The sequence below is a fragment of the Cibotium barometz genome, chromosome 55, assembly GCF_041138505.1.
Source record: "Cibotium barometz isolate CiBa-2024 chromosome 55, ASM4113850v1, whole genome shotgun sequence".
Lineage (NCBI taxonomy): Eukaryota > Viridiplantae > Streptophyta > Polypodiopsida > Cyatheales > Cibotiaceae > Cibotium > Cibotium barometz.
The window spans coordinates 25703894-25720622 of NC_141100.1; the positions used below are offsets into that span (position 1 = coordinate 25703894).

General features: G+C 40.9%; 2 protein-coding genes across 2 annotated transcripts; both read left to right on the forward strand.

Moving 5' to 3' along the window:
- Positions 1–6645: 6645 nt before the first annotated feature.
- LOC147607550 (uncharacterized) lies at positions 6646–8929 on the forward strand. The gene is made up of 5 exons (XM_086790772.1): positions 6646–6882; positions 6974–7158; positions 7237–7436; positions 7529–7797; positions 7890–8929. The coding sequence occupies exons 1-5, from the start codon at positions 6873–6875 to the stop codon at positions 8927–8929; spliced, it is 1704 nt and encodes a 567-aa protein (XP_086646898.1). The 5' UTR covers positions 6646–6872.
- A 1210-nt stretch (positions 8930–10139) lies between these two features.
- LOC147607551 (protein ASPARTIC PROTEASE IN GUARD CELL 2-like) lies at positions 10140–11287 on the forward strand. The gene is made up of 2 exons (XM_086790774.1): positions 10140–10509; positions 10752–11287. The coding sequence occupies exons 1-2, from the start codon at positions 10140–10142 to the stop codon at positions 11285–11287; spliced, it is 906 nt and encodes a 301-aa protein (XP_086646900.1).
- The last annotated feature ends 5442 nt before the right edge of the window (positions 11288–16729 follow it).

A 16729-nucleotide genomic window follows, 5' to 3' on the forward strand; every position in this document is an offset into this window, starting at 1 on the left:
TCCTTGTTGGGAAGTAAGAGATGACAAAGCTCGTGCCATCATCACATTGGAGCTTGATGACACTTACATTCATCATGTGGATGGATGCGAAACTTCCAAGGAAGTTTGGGACCAACTCACAACTCTATTTGGGGCTCGATCTAAAAGTTCAAAGTTTGGTTTGCTCATTGAATTTTTTAAGCTAGAAATGAAGTCTGGCACATCCCTAGCCTCACATTTGAACTACATGAAAGCCCTATTAACACAACTTGCAGGAATAGGTCTTAAGATGGATGAAGATGTCTCCATTGGTGTATTACTTAAATGTTTACCTGAAGAATATGACCATGTGGTCACAACCTTGACCAATATGCCAATATCAAAGCTTGTGGACATTGAAGCATCTCTTCTTGAGGAGGAGAGAAAACTAAAGACCAAGCAAATGGAGTCTCCATCGTCATCAACCTTGTGTACTGAAAATGCTTATTATGCAGGATCTAGTAGGTATGGCAAGAACAAAGGCAACTACAACAAGGGCTACAACAAAGGCAACTACAACAAGGGCTACAACAACAACAATCTCATTTGTGACTTTTGTCACAAACCTGGTCATGTAGAGAAGAATTGTTTTACCAAGAAGAAGATGCAACGAGTCTACATCATGGAAGAAGTGCAGCAGGAAGAAGACCAAGAAGAAAAAAAAGATGAAGACAAGGGCCACCATCATGAGGCCCTATCTATGATTAGATCAAATCATTTATTCTAAAGTGCTAAAAGCAAGGGCATGCCCTATACACATGGGTGTCCTCTTCACTCATACATGTAGCCACGTCTTGTCACACTCTTCTAAAGTCGTCCCATACCTCTTTTGTACGCATGACTAAAGCCTCTGAGTTCACATTGGCATTGCTAGTCAAACCACGCTCATGCATGCTATCACTGAGTATTGGGTGGTTAATTAGGCTCATGAGAGTCAGCATGACCAACTGCATCATTGAGTGGATTCAGTGTTTGAGGAGGGGTGTTAAAAAATATGCCAAACACCTTCACTAAAATGATGTGTAGGGCACATACCTTGTAACTAGCACTATGCACTAAAGTCATAGATTATGGGCAAATGGATACAAAGGTTATTATGCAACCTTACCATGATGTAAAAGAGTCATTTAGGAGCTCAACATCAGCCAAAGGGGTCGTGATCTCTTGATTAGGTAGCATTGGTGTGATTAGCAAGATTCTAGGGTTGGTGGTCACTTTTAGGTGCTTGAATCTAGGAGGGAAGGTGGAGATGATTTAGATGATGATTAACACCTAATCTTGAGCTTAATCCTCATGTACTTCAGCCTATATAAAGAGGCTCTCATCTATTGAAATCAACACATTTTATTGCCCCTCACTTATGTTGTCATTATGCTCATCATTATGCTAATTACTTCTTGATTAGTAGCTTAACTTCATACTCTTCATTTCTATTCAACTATGCAATGGAGCTAGTGTTTGATCCTCCTTAGGATGGTTTTTAACAACTATAGCTCGATCGCTTGACATTGCACCATCCACAACTACAAGCTCTTCCAAAACACTGCCTGATTGTTTTCGGGTGTTGTTGACATGGACAACAACAAAAGAAAGTGTGCTTTGATGGTACTTGGCACCATTGGAGTGCAATGCTTGAGCCTCTAAGAAAGGCCTAATCTTGGCCTCAGGGAAAAAGGTCAGGTGGACATCAAAAGACTCAACTTTGATAATTAAATTGGTAGCATCTAAGTGCAATGAAATTAAAGACGTTCCCCTATCAGCTTTATTTTTATGCTTTATAGATGCACCTTCAACTCTAATATAGTCACCTACCCAAAGCTTATCTATTTAGTGGGAGATATAGAGATCTAGTATTATGAGCATGATAGTATGTGTCTACACTAGCCTTGTCTACAAGGTCAAGCTTAAAGTAGCGAGTATACTTAGCTTCTTGAGTGTTTTGCTTGTACATGCCATAGTGGTTTAGCACATTCCCTTCAAAAACAAAGCGAGAGTTGCTTTCTATAAATTATGAAATAAGCAATAGAGGTGGTGCAGCATGGGAAAAATGGCACTAAAGAAAGGTTAGGTTTTACCTCAAGAAGAGGTAAATCAACAAATAATGTAGGGCTGTAGGTTTTAGTTCTAGCCTTAGTTGGAGTTGAGGATGTGCCAACTGTGAAATCAAGATTAAAAAGCAACACTAAATGTTAGCATGACTTAAAGAGTACATTTAAACAAAGCGAGCTATAAACTTGAGTCTAATCTAAAACCCAGAGTAGTCGAACTTCATAAAGTAATAATAGGCAAAAGGCAAGCTACAAGAAGTAACCTTGCTCTGGCTTCTGATTCTGCGGTGTAAAAAGAGCCCTGGCAATAGAACTTTGAGCTTAACTATGCTTACACAGCTTAGGCGGTGAAGATAAGCCCAAAAGCAATGAGGTCCTTGGCGTTGACCTTGGGCTTATCGACGAGGTGGCACAATCGTTTATCAACAATCTTGTTGAGCTTTATAAGATGCAATGCAATTAACGATTCAAAAAGCAACAAGATGCTAACTACCTTGCTCAAAATCCATGCTCTCTGCATCATTTTCATGCAACATATTGAAGGAAAAACAATCACTAAAGCTAGAGTTGCAAGATACACTCTCCCTAACCTAAAACCTTTTGTCTACACCCCTAAAAAAAGCAACAAGTCTAATGTCAATATGCTACACCGCTAACTTGCTTTAAAGCAATCACAATAGCTCTGCAACTTCACACAAGAACTTCACCACAAGCTATTGCAACAAATTTCGCTGTAATAACTTCGGCAGCAAACCATTAGGAAAATGCACAATAGCAATACTTCAACACATATCGCAACAAGCTCCACTGCTAATTTCCTTTTAAAAAATCATAATAGCACAGCTTCAGACAATAACATCACAACAAGCTTACACAAAACTCTACTATAAAAGCTTTAGGACCAAAAAATGACAAAATATCCCAAAAACAATTATTTACACATTGACTTCACAGCAAAACATCACAACAAGTTCAACTATGATTATTCTAGCAGTAGAATATCACAACAAACTCTGCTGTTGGTTTACTTCAACACTGTTGGCTTGAGCACAAGACGGTTACCCTTTAGGTCACAACAAGATACATAAAGAAACCTAAACTGTATTTCAAATATTGACATGTCTTTCACAAACGAGAGCTCATGATAGATGCAATTACAATGTAAGAGCTTTGATATAAACATCACAACAAGAGAATACCAAAAGTTCAAAAGACTCAGACCAACGTAACGCTGTACACTGTCATAACAAATTACAAGATTTCACTTTTCAAAGTAGGTAAATTTGAAAAGTAGGTGATAGTTGAAACATGCCAAGTGGTCAAACCCATAAATAAGACAAAGCACATGTACAAGGCGTAGGTAACTTTCGAGACTAACCCACCACTCAAGGCTCAAAGCAAAAGATGCCAACTGAGATCTAACACAGTAGTGACCTGATTCCTTCACTGTTGCGAACATCACCAACATGTAGTAGGCTGAAAAGCAACGACAGCTCCACCGCACAAGTAAAAAACCCGTTCACATGCACTCAAAACATCCTGCATATCAGTAAAATATAAAAGAAGTCAAAAAATTCATACACATGTGACCACATTCATACACGCCACACAATGAAAACACATGCATGCATGTGAGAGCTAATGCAAAGCATGCACCTCTCTCTCTATCTATCTGTCTCACTCATACAACATTAAAAAAAGTTTGTAAGCACTGCATGCATTCACCTAATCACACACACTGCACACATGACACATACAGCTGAAAACACATGCATGCAAAAGCATGCAGGTCATGTAAGCATGCAACTCTATTTCTCTCTCACTCCCTCTCTCTTTCTCTCTCTCATACAACATTAAAACGAGTGTGCATTAAAATGAGTGTGCAGGGCTTGCTCTCTCTCTCATATAGTATCTCAATCCCTCCAAAACATGCAGAGCTCTCTCTCTCTCTCTCTCTCTCTCTCTCTCTCTCTCTCTCTCTCCCCCATTCAGCATTAACACGGATATGCAGGGACCCGCGTACCTGTAGGTCTTCCTCTCTCACTTTCCCTCTCTTATACAACATACAACAACCCATCACAACCACAAAATAATAGTCTGCACAAAGACGATGCCACATACCTGCAAGCACAAGCCAAAGCCCTGCACAGGCGGCGCACAACCGTCACACACCCATAAAATGTCATGCAATGAACTAGCAAGTCCAAGGTAGAATCACCTCTACAAGTGGAATGTATGTGAGCAACTCATCTCCACATAAAGCAGCCAGCAGATGATGTGTAGAGATCATACCCGTACTTAGTGTATGCACCGCCCACCAAGACCCTACAACCACACACTCAAAATGTACCAAACATGGGTCACAAACCATGGCCCACGTAATAAAAGGCGCAACACCTGTAGCACCACTTGTAGAAGGTGAAGCTTCCAGCAGGCCAAGTATGGCCCACACACCAAGGGCGCCGCACTACACGACCTCTAAGGTCCACACGCGAAGAATTGGCGCACCGAGAGCCACTCAACATACCTAGCCGAAACCCTACATCTCACACTACATACACCAAGGCCCACATGCTAAGACGTAGAGAAGCACTTGTAGCCTCACTAACCTGCACACGTGGCGTAATGACCATGCACAGGCCCACGTAATGACCATGCACAGGCCCACCTGGCGGGCTGGGGGGCAGCAAGGCAACCCCTCATACCCACCACTAAGGCCTTTGCCATGGGGAGGCCAAAAACTAGAGTCGTCTAATGATAAGGAAGGCGCTCCCTCGTTGGGTACAGGTTGTTTATTGGCCGGCAGAGTGTTAAGCAATGCTAGCATGTGTTAAGCAATGTTACGAAGCTGCTGGAATCTGGAGATATGAACAATGTCTTGAAAGCATAAAATATTTAGAGCACAGATTAAATAAGGGTCCGCGCGCATATGCTCTTACCCAAAAGGGTGTGTTCATAAATATAACGACGTAAGGTCGTTTTCAACCGCATTAAGTACTTATAAGTAGGGTATATTAAGGGCTCATTTAGAAGAAGATAGGGCCATAGTTAGATTGCGGGGTGGTTGCCAGCGTGGAGTTTTTGGCCAGCTTATGTGGCAAAAACCAGCGTGGCCACGCTGGCACCTACCACGCTGGCAACCACCCAAAATCGCATTGAAGGTGGAGCGGCGCCAGAGCTCGTTGTCGGCGGGAGCGTAGGCATTGATGGCGTCGGCAGCGCCGATGTGAAAGAGGGCGAGCGGTGCCCAGAGTGAGAAAACGTGGTCGCAGTTGGAGGCCCGCATGAGACCCAGGGCGTAAAAGGAGGCACTGTCCACGCCGAGGAAGGCCACCCAAACCACTGCGTGGAAGGTGCGCCTTAGCACCCGTTTTCTGGAGAAGCCGGCGACCAGCAGCAGCAGCTGCAGTGCCATGCCAAACAGCGGCTATCTTCGTCCCCCTCCCAGGTCATTCGACTACAGTAGCAGCAGCGTCTTGACGGCCTCAGTAGCAGCAGCGTCTTGACGGCCACCGACGTCCTCTTCGTCCCCCTCCCAGGTCATTCGACTTCCTAATCTCTTAACCCTACAATCATACAAATTATTGCAAAGGTTGTAATTTTAGTGATGTTTAGTGAGTCGAAGAAAGTGATTTTTTTCCCACCCTTTATCGAAAGTATTAATTAATGGACTTTAGTAAATTTACTCACAACTATAGAAATGAAGACTGCGAAGGTCGGCCAGGTTTAAGGTATTTACTTTTACAGCTGCTTCCGTCTTTGCGTGACATTCTTCCTCTGCTTGACTACAGCAAGTTCTCATACCAGGAACTGCATGAAGCAACAGATTCTCACGATGGCCGTAGCTGCTTATTGGGCCTCCGGCAGCCGCCCATAATGCGATTGAGGTAGACTTGGGCACTGGTGGATGCGGCACCAGCTGGTTTATTTTAGCTCATTTAGCAACAATCGATGGGCACCCCTGTTCCCACGCATGGTCTTTTTGATGTTTCCGGAATACAATGGAGACTGGTACACAATGAAAGGTCGAAGTACAAAGTGCAAAGGGAAGCTCGTATTCCATGGGCTCATGTTGGTGAGTTTGTGAACAGAGAAGCACAAAATCCTGACTTCCCTACAACGTTTACGAGGTACTCCCACCATCATCGCACACCAGGCTCGCTAATACGGCCATTCAAGGATTCATGGCTTGAGAGCACCATGTAAGTGTTTATTTTCCATTACCTTATTTAAATGATTAGCATGCAAGGCTTTAGACTTATACCCAATTATCATTGCCAATAGATACTGGTGTGCTTTTGGGACACGTTGTGCTTCCAAACGTGTATGCCATGTGCATGAACAATCGGGTGGAAAAGATGTAGAGTGCAAGAGTAATGTGCATGAAAATGAGCTTGACGATGGGGAGTTACATGGTTTTCCTACCATCAATGAAGACAGCGTAAAAGCCTTTACTAAATTAAATGCCAATTTCATCAAGAAAGAGACTAAGCCAAGGCGGCCACCCAAGGCAGCAGGACAGCGCATTCGAGGGTGTCAATGCCATTTCATGGTGAATCATCTATACTTGGATCCTAGCATCGCAGTTATATCTTATATTAATCCCTTTCACACAAATAAAGAAGATATCATCTGCCATGGGGAGCCTTGTAAGAATGAGGGAAACACCCTTCTTCTCCTCTCTCCATGGATTTCATTGGAAAAAAAAGTTTGGGTTTCTAACTTGTTGTTCAAGGGCTTTACTCCACAACAAGTTTTCGATGCACACATTCAAAGTTTGCATATACGACAAAGCAAAGAGCCCAAATGTCCAATGGTGAGGGATGACTACTTATTGCTCCAAGATATACTCAATATTGAAAGGAAACATGCTATGGAGACATATCAACTACATGATGATGATGCAGAGAGTACAAGGCGATGGTGTACACAAAATGCGGATATGATATTTGTTTACCAGGAGCAAAATCTTCAAGTACAGAAGGAATTCTTTTTAGGGATCCAAACCCCATGGCAAAGAGAGATTTGTGACAAGTTCGGAAATGGAAATTTGTTGGCTATGGACTCCACATTTGGAACGAACAAGTACAAGGTATGCTTCAATTCTTGTCTGTTTTTTTGCCATGTTCAAGTCAAGGTACTTGTACTTACTATACCTAAAATGATGTAGTTCCATTTGTATACAATTCTCGTATTTGACACACATCGCAATGGCATCCCAATTGCGTGGGTTCTTGCCTCAAGTGCCACCTTTGAGGCTGTGCGATATTGGTTGACAAAGTTTCGAGATCGCATGCTTGATCACCATAAATCGTGGCAGCCAAATGCTTTCATGGTGGATGATGCGGAGAGAGAAATTGATGCACTAAGGTAATTTTCCTAACATAATGCATGGTGCTTGGACAATGCTTTATGACCATTGCTTGGATTTGTACCCTCAATACTTGGATTTGTACTCGCAGGGTCGTTTTCAATTTGCCGGTGTACTTGTGCTTATGGCATGTACGTAGGTGTTGGCTAAAACACCTCATTCGAAAGGTGAAAGATTGGCCAACACGTGCGGCCATGTTTCGGATGCTTGGTAACATCATGAATATGCGGGGAGGGTCCTCGTCTTCATATGAGCTCACCAAGGATGAAGCTAGGGAAATGATATGCAAGTTCAAGGAAGATTTTCAAAGTGAGAAGGAGTTCCTCCACTACTTTGAAATGCAGTGGCAGCCTAAAATAGGTGACTATGAGCTATTTTTCTTGCTTCAATGTGTTCCCAATGTGTTATGTTCTCTTATGGTCATATATGCTTACAAGTCTTCATTATGTTAGACATGTGGGTGCGTGCGACAAGGACATTGCCACATTCCAATCAAGACACGAATGGTGCAATCGAGGCGTACCATGGAGTTTTGAAGTACAGATTTCTAGGATCTTCTAAGAAAATGGTGGGGCGTCGAGTGGATTGGCTTCTTTACAAGCTAACCACAGCTTGTGTACCTCATTATTGGTACATACAAGTTGTGAAGGAAGGTGGATTTAAGAGAAACAATGCCATTGAGAAGGTAGTGGAGAGCTCGCGTGAACGAGCTCTCAAAATTCCAGATGATTATGTGTCATTCATTGGTAGCAACATGAAGGCAGATGCTTATGTCCGAAGCCTCTCCAATCCAAACCAAGTGTACACTGTCTACAACTCAGATTGTCAATGGGCATGTTGTACATGCCATTGGTCCGAGCTTGGCAACATATGCAAGCATCAAATCAAGGTGATGCTCATGGCCGGTGTTCAGGAGCAAGGTATGGTGTCACATTGTGTGAGCATGTATGAAGATAGTGCCTTGGAGATGGTCCCGAGGAGACTACTTGAGATTAAGCCTGATGACCTCAACATCGGAGTGCCACTTGAGGATGATGCGAGCTTGGAGGAAGGGCACAATTGTGAGGCTGCATCTTCAAAGTCTACAAAGAGGTCAAGCTTGAATCATTTACATGACACTTTCCAACAACTTGTGGATTTTGTGCAGGATGATGCCGAGCTTATTCATGAGGCTACCACTAGCATGAAGAAGACACTTGGGCAACTACATACATTGAAAGCACAAAGAGAGGAGGGCATTGAGCTTGCAAAGTCTTTTGTACGAACTAGAGATGGCTTTGGGAATAGCTTGAAGAGAGCAAAGTCTTTCATTGAGAAAGGGATCAACAGGAAGAAGCGCAAAACAATGGATGGCAATCAAGTTGGCACCTCCTTCATTGCTACAGTTAAGGGTAGACGCCCCTCCATGCAAGCCAAATTGGATGCACGTGCAGTTAAAGAGTCGATGCAAGCAACAATCGAGCTAGAGGGCAATGATGCCCAGATTACATGATGGCATCTATATGTATGAATGTATAACCATTGTATCATGAAGCCCATATTACATGAAGGTGGATTTTCAAATCTATATAAGCTCTCTATTGTGATTTACAAATTGTTGTTCTAAGGTTTGGTAATGTACAATGTACGCTCTCTCTATCTCCCTTGTCTACATTCTGAAAATTGAAAACTGATCTGAACCATAAAATTCCTTTTGATAAAAGCCACACTATAACCGTTGCTAACCCCTCTTTTTGTTGTAGTGTATTTGTTAGGATTGATTGAATTTAACAATTAATTGGCTAACTAACGTTGCGTTTGTGAGATACAGACAAAGAGGAGTGTTATCGAAGGCATGCATACACGTGAATTAAAGTTGGCATTGTATAATAAGAAACATGTGCACATTAAATAATAATTATTTTACCTTGCTCTATAGTAGACTTTAATTTTTTAATATTACCTTACAAGGCTAACTTTCAAGCCTAAAAAAAGTTGTAGTTATCTTCATTTTTGGAAAGCAAGGGTCATACTTGAACTTGTAAAAGATAAGGCATGCAACCTCATATTTATGCATGAAAAATAGGACCACATGCAAGCCACTTCTTTGTAAAAACAACTGTATGGTGGCCTTAAGTGGCTTGGCTTCATTAATAGATAAATACCAATGCATGGTAGAAGGCCACATGAGAGAAGATTGTATCCATTCTTATGTGTTGTATTATTTTATTTTATCTCTTTACTCTAGTTTACGTAGATTTAGGTTTTTTGTAGACAATTGAAGATGCTTCCTACCTTGTGAATAAGAACTAATACAAGAATATGGCTAGTAGTCTTAAATTCTCATATACTATTAAGCTAGACATCCATTTTGCTATTTGTACTTTGGGAAAGCCCCACGAAAGGTTGTATGTGAGTGATTGTTAAGGTGGTATGCATTATTGTTTGGAAATTAAGGTGTAGGAAAGACAACATAAACTTTTCATATATGAGTAGAAGTATGTAGCAAGGGCAAATATAAAGTATCTTGCAAGACCCAATATAAGGTAGTTGTCACCACAATTAAGATTGATAATTGAAGATGCTTCCTACCTTGTAAAAATTGAACTAATTCAAGAATATGGCTAGTAGTCTTAGATTCTCAGATAACATTAAGCTAGACATCCATTTTGGTAATTGGGACCCAAGTGCCACCCCAAGTGCCACCCAAGTGCCACCCCAGCATGTGTCAAGACCAGGTGCCCCTGGGGTGGCACATTAACACGAGGGGCGGCTCGGTCTCGGAATACTACGTGGAGCTGAGCCTGGGCGTTGCTCCGGGCACCGGCACCTCCCAACCCATTCTCATGCTGGTGGACACCGGCAGTGACCTTCCCTGGATCCAATGCAAGCCCTGCAACCCATGCTACCCAGAAGCCTTTCCCGTTTACGACCCTGTCCAGTCCACCACCTTCTCCCTTCAAGTCCAAGGCGACGATTACTGCAACCTCGTCCAAAATGTCAACATCGGACAAGGTGCCGACGCAGGCCACTGCTTCTATGCTACTAGCTATGGTGAGGAACCACGTCTGCTGGATCTATCTGTAGAGAGCAGTTCACCTTTTGGGACGCGTCCACCAGCCCCCCAAGTGTCGTCAGCATACAGAACGTAGGGTTTTCCCAGCCGTTTTCTCCTTCTGCTTCGCATCGATCGGCTCTCCGCCCAACTCTGGCTGGCTCAAGTTTGGCGATGGGGCATATCCATGTAAGTTGTTTTTCCCAATCCCACGTTCTGCATGCTATACACTTAGAATTTACCTTTTTCCTAACATTGGAATTCTTTTGATGTGCCACAGCGGTCCAATACTACGAGAACGATTTGCTAGAAGATGGATATGCCGTGTTCTATTACCTAGATATAGTGGATATTTTGGTGGCAGGCCAAAGTGTAGGTGTCCCAGCTGGGACGTTCGACATCAACCCCAATGACCAGTCGGGCGGTGTAATTCTTGACTCGTCTGACATGCTCTCAATCATAGACACAGCAGCATACATACCCTTCAGGGATGCATGGAGAACAGCCATGCAGCCTCTGCTTGGCAATTGGGACCCAAGTGCCACCCCAGGGCCACCTGGTCTTGACACATGCTGGGATTACCCTACAGCCATCGCCTTGCCTGCAATCTCTTTTGTCTTTGCAGATGGTTCGCCTATACCTCTAACAATGGAAATCCCCGCATGTGTTGGCCTTTTCTTCAAAAGCAGCCAGGTGACACACCTGCTACCATGGTCATTGGGTCTGTTAGCTTGCACAACAACCAAGTTATCTTTGACATTGAGAATGACATCTTTGCGTGGGCTTACAACCAGTGTTAAAGTTGCTACTACATGACACATTGAGGCGTAGTATGGATCTCTGTGTTTTTTTGTTTTCATAGCCACTTATTCCCTACTACAATCATGAAGATGAGGACTACTAATGACATATTTCCATTGTAACGGTTGAGGGATTACCTTTTCCCTTTGCCATTTCTTACAATAACAAGATATTATCTCTTGCAATAACAAGATATTATCTCCTACGTTAGGTGAGTTTATGAATAGGGATTGTAAAATTGACATTGATAAGGAACACTCATTGATATGGTCTTAAAACCTCTTATTATTAAGTTTATGAAAATCTCTAAACCTTGAGATTTTTTTTATAATTGTTACAATGTTGGATATCACAATGCTCTAGGTCCTCACTTGCTTGTACAGCTATGTCATCATGGCATCCAAGTGCGGGCTATACATGACAGACTCTCACTCTCTCAAGTTCATCCTTGTTCGTGACTGTGTGTCTGTGTCCCGGAGCTTCTTCTACAACATCCAACATAAGCTTTTTGGATCCCTTGTGTTGTTTGAGTCTAGAACATGCATAAAATAGTCTCTTCAAAAAGTTCGAAAATAAGGTTTCTTATGAGAGTACATGGCAAGGTCTAGCAAAAATGCTTGTATTAGATCTTGTGGCTCCAAAATTGGTACCTAGTATGAAGGCAAGTTTACCTTTATTTTCAAATTCTAGAAGGTGTAGATGGTTTTACCTAGCTCTCCTTTATTTCCTAATAATGGTGGTGGTCAAGCACTTAGGGATATATAAACTACAAGGTGAGCTATTTATCTAGTCCTATTTAACACACAATGCCTTGCTAAAGATTCTTGCCTATTTAATATATTGTAAAAAAGTAAAACATGTGTGTTAACACAAATAACGTAATTTTTGTAGAGAACAAGATTGAGCAAGATAGGCTAGGGAGAATAAAGTAAATACAAAACCAAGATCACATGCAAGTCTTCACACTAGTGTGCTCTATGAGGAAGCTTGGATTACAATCTATAAAGACATTAAGATAGAGTTTATGTGTATGTGAAACAAGGGTACACATGCAATGAAGATAGATCTCAAGACTGATAATCTAAATATGATGGATGTTGATGCTATATATAGCGTACCTACCTAACCCTAGGCTTCAACCTATATATAGTGTACCTACCTAACCCTAGGCTTCAACCTATATATATCTTTCTATAGTGTATATTCCATACACTTTTGGGAGCTATTGTTGGTGTATTGTGTCTCTCTCTTTCTCCTTCAATCAACATGGTATCAAGGCACGGCGAAGCTATGGTCGCTCTGCTAAAGCTAGGGCCATTGGGTTCATACCAACCAATGGACCAATCCAAAGCCCTAGCTTGAGACATGCTTTTGCTCTTGAAGATGAAGAGGTGCCTAATGCCTCCCTTGAAGTACCTCCACTACTCCCTTGTAGTACCTCCACTCGGCTTTTTTTCTATGCCGAGAATGTTCCGTTCCTATGCCCGTGTAAGAAGACTCCTTGCCTTCCTCTTGCTCCTGCTTTACAGAATCTCTCTGCTATAGCTAGGCTTGTAAGCTTAATAAACATAGGTTGCTCACCATGACTTTGATAATCAAGGTGTATATCTACAAGCTTGCTGTATAAATATATCTGCGGGGATGTCGATGAATAGATTAAAGAGAGGAAAAAGCAGATCCCTAGCTACGGCAGTGATGAAAAATTAGTAAAAGTTATGTTGCTATATTAGCGATAGTCGAGGACAGAAGCTTCCTAACTATGGCGATAGCTGAGGATAGAAATTTCATAACTATGGCGATGTATTATGCCACATTGAGGGGTAGTATGTATCTATGTGTGTTTTTTTCCAAAGTAAACACTTGTCTTGCACGGTCACTTATTCCCTACCATCATGAAGATCCATCATGAAGATGAGAACTAATAATGACACATTTACATTGTAAAGGTTAAGGGATTACCTTTTCCCTTTGGCATTTCTTACAATAGCAAGATATTATCTCTTACAATAACAAGATATTATCTCTTTTAATAACAAGATATTATCTCCTAAATCCACATTAAGTGAGTTTATGAATAGGGATTGTAAAATTGACATAATGAAGACTCATTAATATGGTCTTAGAACCTCTTATTAAGTTTATGAAAATCTAAACTTTGAGAATTTTTTATAATTGTTACAATTTTGGATATCACAATGCTCCACCCTAATTTTGTATTGGCCCTGGCTAGATCATGTTTATACATCTCTCAATATTAGGAGTAGCCATGGTTGAGCATCCCAAGTTCCTATTACATCCCTATAACCATACATCTCTCAATATTAGGAGTAGCCATGGTTGAGCATCCCAAGTTCCTATTACATCCCTATAACCATACATGATAGTAGCTAAGGAGGCTAGATGGTCTAGAGTTAGGCAGATTTTGTAGGTTGTCAAGTATGCTACATGCTATAGCGGACCATTATCCCTTAATATTCCACACATAAAATTTACTCTTGGACACTCTAACTTAAAACTCTTTGCATGGGTTAACAAGTGTGTTGTTAAAGTCGCTACATGCGACACTGAGGGGTAGTATGTATGTGTGTGTTCTTTTCCAAAGTACAAACTTGTCTTGCATGGCCACTTCTTCTTTGCTACCATCAAGAATATGACGGCTAATAATGACACATTTCCATTGGAAAGGTTTAGGGATAACCTTTTCCCTTTGACATTTTTCACAATAATAAGATATTGTCTCCTAAATGCACAAATGAGTTTCCATTGGAAAGGTTTAGGGATTACCTTTTCCCTTCGGCATTTCTTACAATAATAAGATATTGTCTCCTAGATCCACAAGTGGGTTTATGAATAGGCACTATAAAATTGACATGGATAATGAAGACTTGGTTAATCTCTCATTAAGTTTATGAAAATCTTTGAACTTTGGTAAATTTTTATGATTGTTACAATGTTGGATATCACAATGCTCCACCCTTATGTAGTGTTTGCAATATCGCAATGGTCCACTCTTGGACACTATGATTTAACATTACGAGGCCCAAGATGAGCCAAGATAACCATGGGAGCTGGGAAAAATGCACTATAGTGGTATCTAGTACATCTTTCAAAATGATTCAATTCTACACTAGTAACGATGGCACTAACTATGATCGTGGACCTACATGGTCACAAGGCTTGGATACCTTCTTCACACCCACCATCGTTTGATGTGCTAATGGAAAGCTTAATTGAACCAATTATCCTCTCTCCAATTTTTGGCTCCAGGATATCCTCCTATGAATTTTGGTACATTGTCATTGGGGATGATGTTTAGTCCCCCCCCCCCTCCCCCGTCCAACAAGAAATGAAAACCCCAAACCACTTACTAGAAACCTCATCCAAGCTTGGAGACAAATCAATGCAAAATCTCTACCCACCAATATACTAGTAGGAAGGGAGATAGTGTGCTAACATGTCTCCACATCTATAAAGACAAACCTCAAATTCCTTAAGGATATGCAATCTTTAAAATCAACCTCAATAGGAAAGTCTAAAAGAAGGTGAAGTGATGCAGGTGTTTCTCACCATAATCAAAGATCCTTATGACTAGATGGCTAGCACCATAAGTGTTCATGACCAGATGGCTATCGACATAAGTGTTCTCTCCCCAGATATTGCTTATTTTATATCTAAGGTTATTACTATCCAAATGCCAGCATATTTTTGCTACATCTTTAAATATTGGTGTCAAGATTATCCTCTTATATTCTGAAGAGTTTACCTTATTACTTTGTTGGGATGAGAAAATACGTGGGCAAAGTTGTAATGATGGTAACCAAAATTTATTCTGCTGATAAAAAGAAGACTTAGTGTGACAATTTAACCCTTCAAATAAGAAGAAAAAGGTTAAATGCTTTTACTATAACTATAAAGAGCACACAGCTAGAAAATATAGAAAACATCTAGAGGATGGAAAGCTTTGCATTCTCAAGGCCAAGCAAGAATCAAGTCATGCTACAAAAAAGGGTTTCTCATTGCCATTAAATAAGTGTGCAATGAGACAACTAATGTTATTACACATGATGTGTTAAGCTCACCCTAATGTGTCGTGGGAAGTTGCTAATCCGCAGAGCTTAAGCTATGCTCAAGAGCTCAACCATAGCCACTCGTCACCGCCCTCCTCCCGCACTCATTTTCATACCGAGGCAGTTGCTCTATCTAACTGGTGGTGTAACCTCTTTTGGGAAGATCGTGTAGGATCTCTGCACAAGACAATTATGAGGTATCCTAATCACTTAAGCTAGAGGGAGAGAAGAAGCAAGAGGGAAGCAAGAGAGAACAAGTGATTAGTACTAATCACTCCCAAACCCTAACCCTAACCCTAACCCTAAGCACACCACACATGCTAGATTAGAGTTTCAAGAAAGAGGGAGAGAGTTTTATATAAAGAGTAAAATAAACATAAAGATAAAGATAAAGAGTAAACAAATAGAGGAATAAATACCTACAATATCTTGTGCCACCAGAGCATACAATTGAGGCTCTTCTTTTTTGTTCTTTTTGTTAAAGGTGTCTTTTAATGTCAGTGCATTGATCCCGTACAATTTTGGCTCTCCTTTTTTTTGGCTAAAGGTGCCCTTTAATGAATGCATTAGTCATGTAGATGCAGTTTCACATTTTTTCGGTCTCCTTCTTTGTTGGTAGATCCATGGTGAACACCTTCTCATTCAATGCCCGTGCCCTCTCAAGAAGACCAATACTCCCTTATCGTCTTTTGATCTCTTTTAGCAAAGTAGATGTTGGAGTAACGAGGGTTCAAATTTAGCAATGCTAGGTGGGCCCCTTTAAAAGAAAGGAAACATGACAAAGTTATACCATAGAAAATTCCTTATAATCAACATGTGTTCCAGCAATCCTTAATCCTAAATAACAACCACACACAACCTAAATCCTAGAAACACACACCCAAAAGACATCTTTCTGTATGAAATAATTTACAATGTTTTATTTACACACACCCACACAGACACACAAATGGAAAAGAACAACCTACTACGACCCAACAGATTATTAAGACACAACTTCACCATTCTAAACTGAATAAAGAAATTTAATATCAAAATAGTTTTGTATAAATTGTTTCCAATAGTTTAATGAAAAAGAACCGATATTTCCAACACTTCCACGTTTCAGTCAATCTGCAACAGTATCGCTGCATTCAACATTTGGCTAATCTTCACTTCACTCCACTCTTCACTCTCTCTTTTTCACACTTCAAAACTCTTTCTTTCTCTCTCTCTACTTATTATTCTCGTGAACTCTCTTCTTCTTCTTCTTTCTTTCTCTTTCTTCTTTCTTTCTCTTCTTTTTTCTTTCTCTTTCTCACTTCCTGCTCCTGAAACACAAACACAAGAATAAGGCATACAATCTAATACATTCTCTCACACTCTCATGCTTTTATTTTTAAGTATGCAC